Below are 18727 nucleotides of genomic sequence, written 5' to 3' on the forward strand. Positions count from 1 at the left end.
CTATGAGTATATATCATCTGTGGTCAGTGAAATATACTTTGCAATCTTAAAAAGTTACTTTTGATATTCTATCATTGGTTTTAAGGACATTGACCTGGGTTACGTTTGTTAACAAGAATGTTTTTATGGTTAACAAAGCATGTACGCAACAATATAAATACTTATTGTTTCGAAAAATCGATAGTTTGTTACAGATTTGAAATAAAAATTGGATTATTCTTGTTGTTATCCATAAATAGCAACTATTACAAACTAAAAGCTTTAATTCTAATTACTTGCACTCCTGAACAGAAAATGAGTTTTAGTGGTTGATTATGAATATTGAATAATCTCAAATGTATGTATATTATGATAAATTTAGCTTGAAATGCTCTATTCCTTATAAAAATGGTGAATTACGGAAATTGAAAGAGTATGCATTAAAGCAGTCCTTAAAACTTGAGCTCTGTCTTCCTCCTTTATTGCAATCAATGAAAATGGGAAAAACTTCAGCCTTCAAACTGAAGGCCCGGGGGCCCAGATCCGGCCCACCACATAATTATACATGGCCCACAAAAGAAAACCATGCGCATCAACTTCCATGATTCTTGCTAAAAGTTTGAGAAATATTTCAAATTGTCATGTGTACTAAATGATGTTTGTTTGATGAAATGTGTTAGCATGGATGGAACAATTGATTGGCAGGTGGGTGCCTGGGTGGATTGGACAGATGGATGTATAATCATAATTGTTTCCATGGATTAAGTACTCCGGTCCGGGAAAAAGAACTTGTGAATTTATCATTCCTTTACGACTCCAGGACCAGGGAGACACAAACACGGACGCAAGGACTCCCGTTCGGAAGTAGAGGAAGCGCGTGACTCTGCCTACTCGTCGCTGCCGTCTATGAGCCCCCCTGAGGCTCCCCGTTGGATTTCCCAGCATTCCTGACAGACAGCAGCTATCATGTCCTCACCCTCCCTCCCCATGAACTCCCTCCCCCCAAGCCCGCTGGCCATGGAGTACCTCAATGACTTTGACCTCCTCAAGTTCGAGGTGAAACCCGACACGCCGCCGCTCTCCGGTCAATGCGGGTACCCCAAATCGGGCGGCTCGCCGTACACCGGCCACCCTCCGCCGGACTCCAGCCTGAGTTCCAGCCCTTACAACTCTCTGCCGCCCTCGCCGACCCTGAGTGACGCCCACCCGCCGCCGTCAGGCTCGTCCTCTCTGTCCTCCTCCTCGTCCTCCATCTCCTTCCCGCTCTCCGGCTTCACGTCCAGCGTCAATTCCGCCGGCTCTCAGGGGAATGCGGACGGCAGCCCGGGCCACGCCGGCCACCCTCAGGGCCCCGGACCGGCCTCGCTGGAGGATCTGATCTGGTTTGCGGCCCTGCAGCAGCAGTTTTCCGGAGAGCTCCCGGGGCCCGCCGGCCTCCTGGGCGCCCTGGGCGACAGGGACAGGGCGCCGGTCAGCGGCTTCCTCGGTTGCGAGGACGCCGTGGAGGTTTTGCTGAACTCGGCTGCGGCGGCCGTCAGCTCCCAGGTACGAAACCGGGGTCTACTCCAGCGTTTGTCCTTTTTTTTTTGATGCAGCCATCGTCACTGTGCGTGGATGGATGGATGGATGGATGGATGGATGGAGGAGAGTGTCGTAGATTTTGGATGGATGGATCAATAGAAAAAATGGATTGATGGACAATTGTCAGATAGAACGATTGATGGGTGGACCAATAAATGGATGGATCGATAGAAAGAAAAAATTGATTGATGGATCACTGTCAGATGGATGGATGGATCAATAGAAAAAATGGATCGATGGACCACTGTCAGATAGAGGGATGGATGGATGGATGGATGGATGGATGAATGGATGGATGGATGGATGGAGGAGAGCGACGTAGATTTTGGATGGATGGATTGATAGATGGATGGATCAATAGAAAGAAAAAAATGGATTGATGGACCACTGTCAGATAGAGGGATGGATGGATGGATGGATGGAGGAGAGCGACGTAGATTTTGGATGGATGGATTGATAGATGGACGGATGGATCAATAGAAAGGAAAAAAATGGATTGATGGACCACTGTCAGATAGAGCGATTGATGGATGGATGGAGGAGAGTGAGGTGGATGATGGATGGATGGAGGAGAGCGACAGATTTTAGATGGATGGATGGATCCATAGAAAGAAAAAATGGATTGCTGGACCACTGTCATATAGATAGATACAGTACAAATAAATACTTGTCCCCATTCAGTTTCCAGGTCTTTCTCAGAGCTCCAGCAGCGCCCTGGGAGACTCGGGCAGCGACAGCGGCGCCGACGTCTCCTGCCCCAAGGCCGGCGACATGTGCCACCGACCGCTCGTCTTCCTGTCCAACCCCTCCTTCCCCAACGCCGGAGTGTCCGTGGGGACGGCCCCCTACCCGCAATCTCTCAGCCCCCAGGGTCGGCTAGCCCCCCACCAGCACCACCACCACCACCACCACCCCCACCACGCCATGCACGCCGGCCATCACCATCATCATCAAGTCGCTCAGGTGGGCATCACAAAACATTTTCCGGCATCATCAAGTGCAGCGTGAGCACGCCGCTTACATTTGATCACTTTGCGTTCAGTTGGGATAGTTTCACGAAGGGGTGTGCTCACTTTTGTTGCCAAGCACTTCAGACATTAATGGCTGTGTTAAATTATTCTGAAGGGACAGTCAATTTACACTAACATATACTCTATGTGCGGACTCCTAATAAATCTTGAAAAGTTACATTTTTCCAAATGTTAGGCCGTCTTTATCCCTATAAATCGCAGGTTTCAAACTCAAGGCCCAGGGGCCAGATGTGGCCCGCCACATGATTTTATGTGGCCCGCGAGGGCAAATCATGTGCATCAACTTCCATGATTTTTGTAAAATCTGGACCAAAATTTCTAATTGTCATATCATAAATGATGACGTTGAGATATTGCAGACATTTTTGTGTTCCCAAACATCAAGAATAGTTGAAAAACCCATTACCCCTTGGTTTCTGATTCCAAAACTAGTTGATCCATTTGAATGTGTAAATATGATGGGTCAGTTAAAGATGTTCACGCTTTCAGTCATAATGGCCCTCTGACGATAACCGTCACTACATTGTGGTCCGCGAGAGAAACGAGTTTGACACCTCTGCTATGAATCTATGTCGTTAATAGTTATGAAAGAGTTTATTAGCCAAGGGTAAAACTGTGACATCCTAAATACTCTTGCGTCTTTGATAGTTCTTCTTAATGTACCAAATGAAATGGTGCTCTTCAAATACCAGCGGTTGGGTACCACACTCGGTCGTCTTGATGGACCTCTTTGAGCTCCAAGATTATATTAATATCTGCTATTATTGCCTTGCGTAATCCCGATAACTGTCAACCACATTCATGTCAGATTACATGACAGATTAGCGCATATGTGCCTGTGAAAATGCCTCCCCCCCTTCCCCCTCCCCCGAAAAAACAAACATCCACCACGACACTGGAACATAAATCCTTAAATTGTCAAAATAAAAGTCGCGGTTCCGATTTGTGGTGTTTTGCAGTGCGGCGGGAACGACCGCTTCTCCGACGAGCAACTGGTGAGCCTGTCGGTGCGCGAGCTCAACCGCCACCTGCGCGGCGTCAGCAAGGACGAGGTGGTGCGCCTCAAGCAGAAGCGGCGCACCCTCAAGAACCGCGGCTACGCCCAGTCGTGCCGCTACAAGCGCTTGCAGCACCGCCACGCCCTGGAATCGGAGAAACACGTGCTCACGCAACAGGTGCGTAGACCGGGCTTTGGGCTTTTGGAGGATTTTGTACGATTCCATCCATCCATTTTCTTTTTGCCGCTTATCCTCTCGAGGGTCGCGAAGAGTGCTAGAGCCTGTCAACAGGAGGTGGGGTACACCCTGAACTGGTCGCCAGCCAATCGCAGGTCACATCGAGACAAACAGCCACAATGTATCACAATGTACAATTTTGTAACATTCCACATCCTATGAAAAAATACCTATATTTCCTATAAAAACAAATTTAAACCTGAAATGGACTTAAAAGTAAGTCGAAGCAGAATTTTTGCTTCGAAATCCGCAGGGACCAAAAAAATAAAAAATAAAAAGTTGTGGAACTATATATGCGCCACCGGAAAACGATGTTTCACACGGACGATTATTGCAGACGAACGCAGGTTTGAGTGGTTTCTAAGTTTTCCCAATGAACTACAGAGGAGCATCTCTAAGTGATTTTTAAGAAACCATGAAATGTGTCATGTACATATAACATGATATATGAGTGAATTTAAAGGTTGTTGGTGTTTTTTTTTTTTTTTGGCCTATTATGAACATCGCTAGTGAGCTAATGCTAATCTCGAATGCTAACAGTTTAGCAAAGGCAGATTTTCTGGTCTTCAATTTGTAGTTTTTACCATGGACTTACAACTAAAACACGCAGTTTAAAGAATAGAAGTCAAGACTAATAAATGAGTCGCAGTAATATAAATATTATAATAAATAGATAAAGAATAACAAGAACAATTTTTTTTTTTTGGGGGGGGGGGCGGATTAGGTTAAAGAAATGCACTGTGGACCAAAATGGCTGACTTACTATATATATTACAGCACAGCTTCTTGGAGAGATTTTTTGTTTTTGTTTTGTTTTTTGTACGTGTTGGGCCAATGTACCGGATTTACTCAGTAAATCAGTATTCCAGAGCTGAATTTTTAAATGCATCCAAGACTGCCACTGAGCCATGTATGTCACGTCTCTATTGAATTGTGGAAAAAAAAAAATGTAACAGGCAAACACATCCATGGATTTTTTTCTAACTTTCTTGTCATTTCCCGACTCAGCTGGAGCAGCTTCAGTGCGATCTGACTCGGGTTTTGCGGGAGCGAGACGCCTACAAGGCCCGCTACGAGAAGCTCCTCTGCGCCAACCAAGCCGAAGCGCCGACGGTCTGCGGAGGCAACAGCAGCAGCCCGTCTTCACCGCCCCCCGACTTCTTCCTCTGAGGTGACACCCACCCCCAAAAGAGAGGAAAAAAAAAAAAGAGCCAGCAAGGAGCAAACATGAATGTTTGTGACATTTCATAAAATTGGGTTTGCTGCTTGGACTCAACTTTGACTACACTGTGAATGACGGTTGCACTCGCTTTCGGGTCCAGCAGTGCAACTGTGGACAGGGAAATACAGTCGAACACTATTTGGGATAAAAGTTTTGGGATGCATCTCTTCATCATTTAATCAATTCATCAATCGGAGGTTGGATAACGAAGTTGCAATATTACGTGGACAATGGCCAAATGTTGTGAGAATTCTTTTGTGATATTGCAGGGAAAAAAATAATGACAAATATCTCCTTTTTTCATATTTTTATTTAATATGACTTTATTTTACAAATATTCTCATATATTCTGGTGAAGTTGCACATTTTTTAATCCAATGCTACAACTGTGCTCATTATATTCTGACTTTTGATCATTTTTCTAAAAAAAAAATTTCCATTCCTCACCCCATTTATTCTCATATAATTCAGATTTAATTACCATTATGTAATGTTAAATCTTTTTCTTTTTTTCATCCAATTTCACGACTACTCTCACAACATTCAATACTAATATTTTCAAATTATAATACCCCCAAATCTGTTTTTCATAAAATTACACACAGAAAGTAAATTGAAAGTCTTCATTCTTTTATAATTCTACTTTGCTAAAGTAATTTTGAAATGAAAACGATATTCCCACTTGCAATATAAAAAAATATTTGGTTTACTATTTCATTTTTAAGTTTTTTATTTGTTTATTAGAACACTTTTTAAAAATTCCTTTAAAATTTCACATTTTATTCTAGAAATAGTTTATTTTCGTAAAGTCATTTTTGAAACTATTATAATTCTATTTCCGTTGCATTCAAATTTTATTTGTAACATTACAAATTTATTCTTGAATTATTACAATGTTGTTCTCTTTAAATTACTAATTTTATTCTCAGTAAAAATAAAAAAAATCATCAATGTAAAATGACAACTTTGTTTGCATAAAATTACAATAACCAAAAATGTAAAATTAAGACCTTTGGCCACGTAAAATTGCAAATGACTTTCTACTTTATTTGTGTGTTTGTGTGTATTATCTACCAAAACAATTGCATACTCCATATTTTCTTCCATCATGGCTTCCAGTTCATGTCCTCAGCACGTGTCCCAATACTTTTGTTCATCTAGTGAGTTTGAAATGGACTGACGTTGCATTGACGCCGCTGCGCATTTTGATCTATGCAAAGATCTCTCGGCCTGCCGTAGTCTCCAATAGAGGTTTCGAGGCTGAAAATGTAGTTATTTTTATATATGCATAAACATATATCTCTTATTTCTATAAAGTGTATAAGAGGCTGCTAAAGAGATGCGAGTAGTGCAGTGGTGCCGGCTAACGAAGTATCTGTGGCATGCAGTTAATATTTCACAGTTGCCTACCAAAGTGTTCCAGTTTTTTTTTTTTTTATTATTATTATAAAATGTCGGATTGAAGAATGTACGACGGGAATCTTCCAATGATTGCGCTCAAGCCGGAACAAGAAGCACTTTGTTTTTGGGAGAGGGTTATTTTTTATTATTATTTTTTTTTTATTTTAAATTTTTGCCGTTTTGCTTCTTGGGTTTGGATATACGAGAGCTGCCGCTTGAAAATACTTTTTTGGGGGCAGAGTGTGTGTGATTTGCGCGCGACTCGTGTGGTTGTGTCCAGTTCTAAAACGATCCTCGGCGCCGGAATGAGCTTTTTGAATTCCGATCGTAAAAATGTATCTAATTGAAGCTGAGATGAATACGCTCTGGCATCCCCGTTTTCAAGGCCAAGGCTCTAAACGGTCATCAAACTTTTGACGCCGTACTTCGCCCGCATTAGTTGCCTGTTCAAAAAAAAAAAAAGCTTGCTAATTTAGCGTTTCCTGTTTTTTCTGCCTGCTTCTAATTGGGGCAAATTTGCGCATATTTACACATGAAATTTATGAACTAGTTTTGGAATCTGAAATCAAGGGTACTGGGTTTTTCCCAACTATTGTTGTTGGGTAACACAAAAATGCTCGTACAGTGAATACTCGGTTCTCAAACTTCTCCGTTCTCGACCAAATCGGTTTTTGAACGAAAATTGAGATTTTTTTTTTTTTTGCTTCTGTTTTCGAACGAAAATCGGTACTCGAACGCCTGCGACAAACCCGGGAATAGCATAACGCGCGCGGCCCGATCAGCTGACCCACGACACGCTTTATTGTGAATTTGAACGCGCCGCGAAAAAACCTGGATATTACATAACGTGTGCGACCCGACCAGCTGACCCACAATGCGCGTTGTTATTGTGAATTTGAACGCACCGCGAAAAAACCCGGAAATAACATAACATAACGCGCAGAGACACGAAAAGCTGATCCACGACGCACATTGTTATTGTGTATAACGCAGCCTCTGTACGCAAACGTGGAAAATATCGATTCGGTTTTCGAACAAATCGGTTCTCGAACCGCCTTCTCGAACTGATTGTGGTCAAGAACCGAGGTGGTACTGTTAATTTCTCAACATTATCATTTATGATAGGACAATTTGAAATTTTGGTACAGATTTGAACAAAAAATCATGGAAGTTGAGACATGATTTGCCTGCGCGGGCCACAGAAAATCATGCAGCGGGCCGGATCTGGCTCACAGGCCTCGACTTTGACACCGATGTCTTATTAGGTTTTGCGAAATAAGACATATGGCGTTCACCCCAAACCGCTGCTTCATGCCAAAATCGCCAACTTCTTGTTTGATTTCGGGCAGGGGTCCTTGAGATTTTTTCCCCATATATTATGATAAACACATCCACCATATTTAATGTTAATTGGCAAAACTGGTGTCCCGGGCTCATTTTTATTTTATTTTTTTGCTAACTCTCCAGCGGGCGCGACTGAGTGAATTTTGGGCCATTGTGTTCTGAACCCCTAAAACAAAAAACTATCCATCATGATACATATAAACTCGCCAAAATGTTTGAGCAAGTTGAGCACCAAAAAAAACAAAAAAAAAAAGCCCCGTCTGGTGCTCGGCCCCTCATAAATAACGATGCAGGGATAACGATCGACTCATTAAATCATTGATCGGGTGGAAGCTTTGGAATTTTTTTTTTTTTTTTTTTTTTTTTGGGGTGTACAATAAATAAGTTGCTGTTTTATTTATTCGCTTATTTATTCAGTATTTATTGATTTGTTTCATTTTGTGCTGATTCTAATCATTCATTTGATCACATGAGTGTGTATTTGACTTTCTTACTCTTGGTTTGACCCGACGGTGGTTAGAAGGAAGACAAATGACAGCGGCCATTGTCGAGGGTCCCCCCCCCGCCCCCGCCCCCGCCCCCTAGTGTAGTGTGGTTTCACATTCAATAAACTTGACATTCTTTACCGTATACTCCGAGTCGCTGGCATTTTATGTACATTATTTTTAAAAAAAGCTACATGAAAATATGTATTATCTTTAATGAGTGAAAGTCAGGACTATTCATACATTTCTCAGAATATTGTGACTGTAGTGTTTTTAAAAAAATGTATATTACAACGTTAATCTGCTATTTTCTCAACATCACAAGGAAGTTGTGAAATTATATAAAAAGATTCAGTAATGCACTGTAAAAATGTATTTGGCAAAATTTCATCCTTACTTGGAAAAATGCTACTTTAAGTCATAATATATGAGAATAATATCTCGGTGACAAACCCGCACAATATTACATGCAAGAAATTGCAACAATTTATTTTAAGAGAATGAACTTAATCACGTGAAAAATTTAACAAAATGAAAAATTAATACTTAAAAAATGAATTAGGTCACCATAATGAAACTGCTATTTTATCAAACTAAAGCCAGAATATTGCATGGAATTATTTTTTATTACTTTTTTTTTTTTTTTTTACATAAAGGATCAAGATTTTAAAAGGCTAAACTTGTAATATTCATAATTTGTGTTGAAATTGTGAATGACACAACCAGTGATTAATTTTGTACACTTTTAAAGTGACGGCCGCACTCGAATGTCATTTCAAGCTAATATAGATTTTAAAAAAATGAATTGCATACTAATTTTTTTTTTTAAGGTGCTGGAAATATGCATGTCCATGCCATGTGATAAAGACTCATGAACGACCCAGGCTAAACTGAGCTCCTCCCCGACACACAAACAGCGAATCGGTGATTTCGAGACTAGCGAATTGCAAAAGTGTGCGACTACTCTACACGTTCAGTCCGTAAAACCGCGTTTGACAGAAAATGGGTGACTTCAGGTGGGTCGCTGGCTCTTGTGCCCCTCACGTGCTGTCGACCGCCAACGCGGCTGTGCCGCGGTGTCATTTTGTAGCTTTCCTTTCAGCTCTGCGCTCGGGCACCTCTCGGCCTATTCTCTCCGTCCATCCCTCCATCCCTTTATCCGCGGCCCTCTATGGATTGGGTGGGGGGAGGGTGCAGTGACCCCGGCTGTGCGCTGTTTGGGATGACCTCATCTTCAACGCCACCGCCCTTCGCTCTGTGTGTCTCTGGCTCTCTCTCTGGCCCGCAGAATAGGCCCAGGATTAGACCTATAATAGCGGCCTGGCAGCCCACTGCCGGACTTTATTGTGGCTTTGTGTGTGTGTGTGCTTGTGCGTGTGCATGTGCATGTACGTGCGGGTTTGCGCGTGAGTGGGGCATTACATTCTGTCTACAAGGTAGCACGTCCGCACACCAGATTATAGACAAGTGTGGATCGATCCATATGTATTGATAATATCGATGAACCATAATAAAAACTAAAACCAGTCCATCCATCCATTTTCTTTGCTGCCTACGGGGAGAACATGCAAACTGGGCTATTTGTCTCTATTTGCCCTGCGATTGGCTGGCAAACGGTTCAGGGCGGACCCCGCCACCTCCCCGTTGACAGCTGGGATGGGCTCCGGCACTCCCCGTGACCCTCGTGGGGATAAGCGGCAAAGGAAATGGATGGATGGATGGAGAACCATACAAATTAGCCAGGGTTGCGGTTAGTTCCGGTATACAACTGCTCCAGACTCTAAAAGGCAAAACTGCCCCCCGGTGGCCAAGGTAGGTATACCAAAAGGAGCAGCACGATGACTTGAATCGAGGCATTAAATGTTAATGCTCAAAAACGTTTCATTCTTTAGATTCTATTGAATTATGTTATTATTCTGTGTTTTTATGTTATAAAGTGCTATTTTATTACTAAAAACATGACTCCAAAAGTAATTTTGAATCATATACATAAAATAATATTTTTTGTACATACATAGATAAAAAATGCATAAATTAATGGCATTTTAATTATTTTCAACAGGGTAAGATTATTGGAAATATGAGTGTTTTTGTTTTTTTTAAAAAAAAAAAACGTATGGTCCATGAACAATATTGACACCATTGCATGTGTACTTGGTATAAAGGCATATTTGAGAAACAAGAAAATATATTTTCTTGTATAAGATTTCAACTTCATTCTTGTCGAAATAAGAAAAAAAATGTCATGAGATTTTACAAATTACTTAAGTAAGGAAATTAAAAAAAAACTCACTATCATATTGGAGATACTGTCCATGTAACTACTTGGCATCCTTGCTAAATCTTGCAGTTTTCCTCATAACTATAAAAGAATATATTTGCACTTAAAGTTTGACTTTTATTTACCCCCCAAAAACGCAAACACATGGCGAGATTATCCTATGCTTCCCTCTAGCGGTTTGTTTTCGCACTGACGTTAAAAGGTCACCCGGAGAGAAAGAGAGGGAGAGAGAGAGAGAGAGAGAGAGAGAGAGAGCGCTCTCCCATCGCCTTGTTGTAGTTGCAGAGAGCCGCGTGACAGGTGAGGAGGATCTCAGGTGTGGGTGGTTGGGTGGGTGAGTGGACCGAGGGCGGGATCGGGGGTGGGGGCTGCTGGATTGTAAATCATCTCCCGACTTTCCCCCACCCCCAACCACCCACTGACTCCTCATCCAGCGTCGTGTTTCAGCTTGCAGATGCCGACAGATGTCCCCCAAGACGCACTCAAGACCGAGGAGGACCCCCTCAAGGTACACCATGTAATCATCATGGCAAAATTGAGTTTGGACATTTTATTTGGTGGATGATATGATGTGTATTTCTATTTCTTTTTGTGGTTAGTTTTAAATGAAACTTCAAAAGTTTTGATGGCGTTTTTGCTCTCGAGACAAAATAAAAATAAATTAACAAGGTGACGGATGGCTCTTATATTGAAAAACATCTGCGGATCAAGGTTCAAATCCCAGCTCAGGCAATGCATGTATGCATTTTGAATTACTCAAAAATATGTCTACGGTATTTCTCTTGACCTGCTTCCCTTGTGCTTACTCATAGGCAGTGAAAAATAACGCACTGGTACGTCCTCTTAGAGAGGCGTGCACGCTCTGAACGCCCGCTTACGTTTCCCTTGGCCAACGTTTCCAAACATGCGTTCCAGAGCGACCCCATGACCCTGTCCAGCACGCCGACCGTCCGGCGGGGCAGCACCCCGCTGCCCGTCAAGCACCAGCTCAGACGGGAGGAGGCCGTGCACGACGACTGCGACTGGTCCTCGGACGCGGCCTGCCACGCCTCCGCCCCGCCGCCCGTCCGCATCGGCCCGGCCCCGCCGGACGCGGAGGCGGAGGGCGGCCCCGACGGCCCTCTGAGGATCGCCCTGCTCGGGCAGAACGGCGTGGGGAAGTCGTCGCTGGCCTTCGCCTTGGCGGGGGACGCAGACACGACGGCGTCGGTGGATTCTGACGGTTGGTTTTGTTTTGATGGCCGGAGGGCGGCCGTAGCGCCTCTCGAGGCTAAGCGACGCTCTCGTTGCCCCCAGGGGAAGGTCACGTGAGCGCCGTCACCGTGGACGACGAGGAGAGCACCGTCGTTATCTATGACAACTGGAGACACGTGAGACAAACACGCCCGCACTGCTCATCCTAGAGATACTGAATAAATATGATTTGCCAGTGGGATTTTTAAATCAGGCGGTACGGTGGATCAGCAGTTCTGAGGTCTGGGCTTCAAATCCGAGCCCCATCTGTGTGGAATTTGGGTGTTTTTTTATCGGGTACTCCGGTTTCCTCCCACATCCCAAAAACACGCAATATTAATTGGACACTCTAAATTGCCCCTAGGTGTGATTGTGAGTGCGGCTGTTTGTCTCTATGTGCCCTGCGATTGGCTGGCGACCAGTTCAGGGTGCGGCCCACCTTTTTGTCGCAAATTAGCCGGGATAGGCTCCAGCACTCCCGTGACCCCAGTGAGGATAAGCAGCTCGGAAAAAGCAAGGATGGATGTGTGCAGTGAAGAGTATTTTTTTTATATTACAGTAAAAAGTATCTTTTGAAAATATTTTTAAAAATATATTTTAAATATTTATTTTCTTCTAAAATAGAAATAGCAATGCCATTTAAATATTCAGACTAAAAATACTAAATAGGTAAAAATATAATCTGCAGGTGAAATATAATTTTTACATTGAAACATTTTTTTTTTTCAAATGATCTGATAATTTAGATATTTTCATGAAATATTTCTTTCAAATGTAAATAAAACCATTATCAAATATTTTGATATATTAAAAAAAACTTTCTCAATTCGGAAAGATGTACACGATGTAAATGGGGAAAAAAGACGTGAATGAAAAGTACATTTCAAGTCTTGACATGTTTTTTAGAATTTTTAAATGATTAAATAAACTAAATACTGTAAAACATTTGCTTTGAATGCTTTATTTAACAATGGTATTTTCCAACATTTTAAAACATTTTCTATTTTACTATAATATTTTAGATTGTTTTTCCAGTATCTAAAAAAAATATATATATATATATATATTTATAGAAATGTAAAAAAAATTCCAGAGTAAACATATTTTTGTCAAAATTAAAGTATAATTTAAAAAAATAGCAACACATCCATTGATCCCCCCCCCCCCCCCCCCGCCCTGTAATTATCAAGGAAACCGCTTTCAAGAATATTCTAAAAAATCTGGGGTGGGTGTGACAAACAAGGGCCACAATTGTGCATGCACCCAAGCGAGGGAAATACATAATTGTAAAGGCATGTATGCATACTGAGATAAAGACAATGGCCGCATCGCGACGTCCCGCTGTGCTCATTAGCCATTTGTTTTGCGCTCTCCTTTTTTTCCCCCTCAGGCGCGACCCGAGTGTGTGTTGTGTTGTCTGCCCACAGATGTGCAAAATGACTGCACGATGGTGTCGAATTCCAGTGGGAGTGCGGCACGAACAACCCAAATCAAACATTTCAATGAGGAGATCCATTTTTCATGCAGGTCTTGCGTGTGCTCGTGTGTGTTGCCAGGACCTGTCGTCGCTGCGCTGCGAGGTCTGCGTGTTGGTCTTCTCGGTGACCGACCGGCGCAGCTTCCACCGCACGGCGCAGCTCCGCCTCCTCCTGCGAGAGACTCAGCCGCAGACTCCCATCATCCTCGTGGGCAACAAAAGCGACCTGGTCCGCTCACGTGAAGTCACCGCTCAAGGTGAGACTTGACAACCGGGCGTACCTGCGTAGTTGCCATTCTCGGGTTTCATGCTCGGCAGGAGCCCTAGCTAATGGAAAAGTAGCGCTTTGGCGTCGTTTTGTGGCAAACTGCTGCAAATGAACCAGGTCGAAGTGAGGGGAGTGGCTCCATTTAGTCAGGCCTTAACCGTGTCTAATGGAAAAGTTGTGCTGTAACACCATCTTGTAGATGCAAGTACGTACTCTAGCTGCTATTTGTGTGTGCCTTGAAGGGGCGTGGCCTATTGAGCGAGGTCGGGGGCCGGAGTTGCGTTTGCCGTTTGGTCAGCGTCTGAGCGCGAGTCCAAACCGGCTCCTCGCAAGCGTTTTCTTTTTTTTTTTTTTTTTTTTTTTAAATTTATGTATTTTTTTTAACAGAAAATTTTGTACCGGTATCTTCTTCTTTTCCTTTCAGCTTGTCCCGTTAGGGTGTCGCCACAGCCTGTCACCTTTTTCCATCGAAGCCCATCTCATGCATCATCCTCTCTAACGCCCACTGACCTCATTCCTAATCCTGTCCGACCTGCTCACTCCGAGCGAGAACCTCAACGTGTCTAATCTCATCTGTCAGCCTATCCGTTACTACCGCAAACAGGAAGGGGCTCAGAGCGGATCCCCGATGCAGTCCCACCACCACCTTAAATTCTTCTGACACACCTACGACACATCTCACCGCTGTTCTGCTGCCCTCATACATGTCCTGTACTATTCTTACATATTTCTCCGCCACACCGGACTTGCCCATGCAGTACCACAGTTCCTCTCTTGGTACTCTTTCGTAGGCTTTCTCGAAATCCACAAAGACGCAATCTAGCTCCTTCTGACCTTCTCTGTATCCACAAGGCAAATAACGCAACTGTGGTACTCTTTCTAGGCATCATCACCACCGGTATCATTTTTTAAAAATGTCAACGTGAACAGTAGAGTATACTTTTTTCCAATGTGACCCAGGATAAAAATCTCGACTGGAGCTTGGACATTCGCGGGATGCTTATCCAACTCGTGTCATCAAAAGACGATAAACGTCACAACTGTTCAAGAAAGCCGACGCGCCACAAAACGGCGCTGGTGAAAAGAAGATCCTTTAGAAGTGATCGCCACCAAAATGTTAGCTTTGGTTACAGAAAATCCTCGATCTCGCCGCAAACTCGTCATGTTGAGACCTCTCGGAGGGGCCGCCACTAATCTACAAAAAAAAAAAGACTGAATACCACATACATATCTAGCGGTATGCCAGTTGGCCGCCATCTTGGTACTCCCAAAACTTGTGGTGGACATGGTTTACAGGTTGGATTACGGTGGGGGTTTTCTCAAAGTTTGGCATGTAGAATTAAAACTGGCCATGTGAGTTTGACATTTTTTCAGTTCTTATAAAATGAAAGATTTTCTTTTTTTTTTCGACTTGGTAAGCCCAAAAAGGCAAAGGGCAAAGGATAGACATAGAACACTGTGACATTTCCGTGATGTTAACTTTTCCCAAAATATGCTGTGAAGCACCACCATCATTACATATTTAAAAAAAAAAAAAAAACAACTTTTTTTTGTCCTAAAAACATGAAATTTTAAGTCAATCAGTTTGATATATTTTTGGAAATATTGACTCGCGTTGTTCATTTGTTGTCTCTGCGACGTCCTATTTCTGACAGAAAATTTCAACTTGTTTCCTCGCATTTGAAAATCAAATTCATTTTGCAGAGTTCTGTATTATGAAATTCATCCAAAAATTTCACCGAAAATGTGTTTTCTTGCTTATCCAGTGATGAAGTTTGGGAAAATATTGAAATTGCTTTTTTGCCAAAAAAAAAAAAAAAAAAAAAACGTCAGCCTGTGAAGGTGAACAACAACAACCGTAAACAAAACTTTGTTCAAGTGAATTGAGCTAAGCAGAAAATTAAAAAAAAAAAAAAAAAAACTTTACAAACAAATTTAACAGTATCAAAGTAAATCTTTCTAACCCACCTGTGGAACGTTTTCTCACAGCCACGAAACTGGCGAGTAACGCACAGGTAGGCATGCTTGTTTTGGGAGTATCAAGATGGCGGATGGCAACTTCAGTTTTGGTGGCCATTTTTTTTTTTTTTTGATCAGTGTAGCTAATGTGCTATCCTGACTTTCTTCTTCTTTGGGGTCCAACAAAAGTTGACAAAGCGTCTTAAATGTGCAATAGCGCCATCAGGTGATATTGTCCTTCCACTGCAAGGAAACCAAAGCGCGTTGATGGTGGAGAAATGTCGCAGCGGTATCTGACGTTTGCTCTGCGTTATTTGTGTCCCCCGACCCTCAGAGGCCATGTCCAGCGCCGCCCTCTTCAACTGCCTCTATCTGGAGATTTCGGCCTCTCTGGACCACCGCACCCCAGAGCTCCTGGAGAGCGTGGTGCGGCTGGCGCGGGGCCAGCCCCCCTGGCCCCCGGGCGCCGGCCCGGAGGACGTAAGCGGCGGGGGCCAGCGGGAGAGCATCACCACCCGCGCCAAGCGCTTCCTGTCCAGCCTGGTTCCCCGCTACCAGCGCGAGCGAGGGGACGCCGGCAGGTTCCTGCGGCAGAAGTCGCGCTCCTGCCACGACCTGGGGGCCCTGTGACCAGGAATGACGGCGACGCTACATCCAACGGGGTCAAAGTCAGTCTCATCACGGGACACTTCGGAGTTAGGGTTGTCCTCACCGGGCAGAGAATACCGGTAAAACCACATGTAGTTGATATAAAAAGTCTACACACCCCTGTCCTGCCCCCCACCCCCAACACCAAAATGAGACCAAGCTAAATAATTACCACCACTACCACCACCATTAATACAACCTAAACAAGTGAAACAACGTGGTTGCAGAAGTGCGCACACCCGCTCGTTTCATTCAGGGTTATGCGCAACTGTGCCATTTAATGTGCCCCTGATTAACCCCATATATAGTTCAGCTGTTCCGGCAGGGTTCTCCGTAAAACAGTTCACCCCCCCCCCCCCCCCCCCACACACACACACACATACACACACACACTTTGAGTTGTGCAGCTTATATAGTCGGCATTTTGGACATGGGCGTGTCAACTTTTTATATCCATTAATTGTAAACGCAGGACTGCAAGGAGCGTATCGGCAACAATATGGATTCGGTACATACCTCGCTTTTAAGTTCACTGTTTGGTTCAAATTTAGTAATGTAACAAAAGGAATAGGGGAAAAAAAAAACTGCTTCTGCTTTATGTAACTAGCAACTGATTTTAATAATATTTAAAAAGAAATCTTTTCCTTTTAGGAAAGCGCAACACGAATAGCTCGTCTTCTTTTTTTTTAGGAAACGAACGATGCAAGGCAAGGGCAACGGTGTGGAGTTTGTCACCTGTGTGCTAAATGGAAGACTAATAATCTCATGTTTTGTATTTATCCATCATGTACAAAAAAGAAAAAAAATATGCTTTCATGTAAATCAGCTGCAGTAGTGACACGTCAATGTGAATAAAAGCCTTTTTTTGGTTTTTTTACTCTTAACAAAACCTCGTTTATCTCGGTTACAACGAGGAGGCAGCAGTGCAGCAATGCTGTTGACTTTGCATACTCAAAAGTCATTAGATATGATGATGATGATGATGATTCATTTACTCGCATTTGGGGTTGCCCTGGCGACGGCGGGCAAGCCGGGAACCACTGAATAGTAAGCAAGGGGGGGGGGGGTTGAGGATCGCCGATGTAAGGGAAGAGGGCAAATGTGTGCATTGTTGCCACGATACGGTCGGCATGGAGACACGGAGCCATCATAACGCGCGTTGTTGCGGCGGTGACGTCACGGCGCTTTTTTACCTCCTCTGCCGCGGTTATGCATTTGCAATTTGGACCGGCACCTTCTCCCTCCTCTTCATCATCTTCTTCTTCTTCTTGGCCCTCATCCGCCATCCTCCCACTTTGGACGCCCACGTGGGCACCAGGATTTTGGGCAACATCAAAGGTCATTTAACAAAGCGAGGAAGGCGGGGGGGCTGTGCTATATTAGGACCCCCGGAAAAAAAAAAAAAGTATAATAAGTAGAATGATGTTCTGACTCATTCCCGTTGGCGGCAAACTACTGGAAGTGACTGGAAGGTGAAAGAATGTGCTTTGATCACATGGACAACGCGCTCCCTCTTGTGGTTGAGAAGACGAATTGCAACCGGATGAATGCTCAGCTTGATACAGTAAGGCACGGGTGTCAAACTCAAGGGCCGGGGGGCCAGATCTGGCCCGCCACAGGATTTTGTGCGGCCCGCGAAGCCAAACCTAGAGAGTCAATTTCCGTGATTCATGTGAAAATCTGTACCAAAATTTCAAATCGTCACGTTGAAATATTACAAGAATTTGTGTGTTACCAAACGTGAATAGTTGAAAAACGGATTACCCTTGATGTCTGATTCCAAAACTAGTTCATAAATTGATGTAAATATGATGAGATGATTAAATATTTTTGTTCCACAGACTTAACGGCCTTCTGAAGAAAACGGGAAAAGCAATGTGGCCTGCGAGAAAACAGAGTTTGACATCCCCTGCAGTAAGATATCAAGTCAAGACTTCAGGGAAATAAAGTACTCAAAAATTTGAATAACAGTGAAAGATCTTCAGTCTGTTTTACAAGTGAGTAAAATTTTAAAAAACACAATTTGTATATTTTTGACTCAAGATTTTTTTCCCCTCGAATTCACATTTTCAAACTATTTCACTGACACGTAAATGAATCCAACATGAATACGTTTTGTCAAATAAAAGTTTGTCTCTATGTGCCCTGCGATTGGCTGGCGACCAGTTCAGGGTGTGCCCCGCCTCCTGCCAGTTGACAGCTGGCAAAGACTCCAGCGCTCCCAGTGAGGATAAGCGGCAAAGAAAATTGATGGATCATATTCATAATTTATGAACTTGTCTTGGAATCAGAAATCAAGGGTAATCCATTTTTCGACAATTCACGTTTGGTAACACAAAAATACTTGTAATATCGCAACTTTATCATTTATGATGCATGACAATTAGAAATTTTGGTACACATTTTTACAAGAATCGTGGAAATTGACACTGTAGATTTGGCTTTGCGGGCCACAAATTCATGTGGTGGGCCGGATCTGGCCCTTGGGCCTTGAGTTTGACACCAGTGACATATTGGGTCAAACACGTATTTGTTGCCTTAAGAGTCAACATTAGAAGCAATGTAATGATTAAAGAAAATACA

At 43.3% G+C, this 18727-nt stretch overlaps 2 protein-coding genes across 8 annotated transcripts; both read left to right on the forward strand.

The window, feature by feature from the left end:
- The first annotated feature begins 945 nt into the window (after positions 1-945).
- Positions 946-4190, forward strand: nrl (neural retina leucine zipper). Its single transcript, XM_061825130.1, has 4 exons — positions 946-1524; positions 2260-2523; positions 3551-3766; positions 4164-4190. Exons 1-4 carry the CDS (start codon positions 946-948, stop codon positions 4188-4190), a joined length of 1086 nt encoding a protein of 361 aa, XP_061681114.1.
- LOC133503159 (GTP-binding protein REM 2-like) lies at positions 4156-18645 on the forward strand. 7 transcript variants are annotated; one of them, XR_009795670.1, is made up of 9 exons: positions 4180-4736; positions 4835-4997; positions 11007-11067; positions 11475-11781; positions 11856-11929; positions 13349-13526; positions 15831-16224; positions 17986-18141; positions 18311-18645. XR_009795670.1 is itself a non-coding variant. In XM_061824441.1 (7 exons), the coding sequence occupies exons 3-7, from the start codon at positions 11014-11016 to the stop codon at positions 16124-16126; spliced, it is 909 nt and encodes a 302-aa protein (XP_061680425.1). In that variant the 5' UTR covers positions 4156-4173; positions 4835-4997; positions 11007-11013; the 3' UTR covers positions 16127-17584. The 7 variants fall into 7 exon arrangements, 5 of the variants coding, with proteins under 5 accessions (XP_061680425.1, XP_061680421.1, XP_061680422.1 ...); XR_009795671.1 differs by lacking the exons at positions 17986-18141; positions 18311-18645 and adding an exon at positions 16835-16897; XM_061824441.1 differs by lacking the exons at positions 4180-4736; positions 17986-18141; positions 18311-18645 and adding an exon at positions 4156-4173 and having other exon boundaries at positions 15831-17584.
- The last annotated feature ends 82 nt before the right edge of the window (positions 18646-18727 follow it).

This window comes from Syngnathoides biaculeatus, chromosome 7 (genome assembly GCF_019802595.1).
Source record: "Syngnathoides biaculeatus isolate LvHL_M chromosome 7, ASM1980259v1, whole genome shotgun sequence".
NCBI lineage: Eukaryota > Metazoa > Chordata > Actinopteri > Syngnathiformes > Syngnathidae > Syngnathoides > Syngnathoides biaculeatus.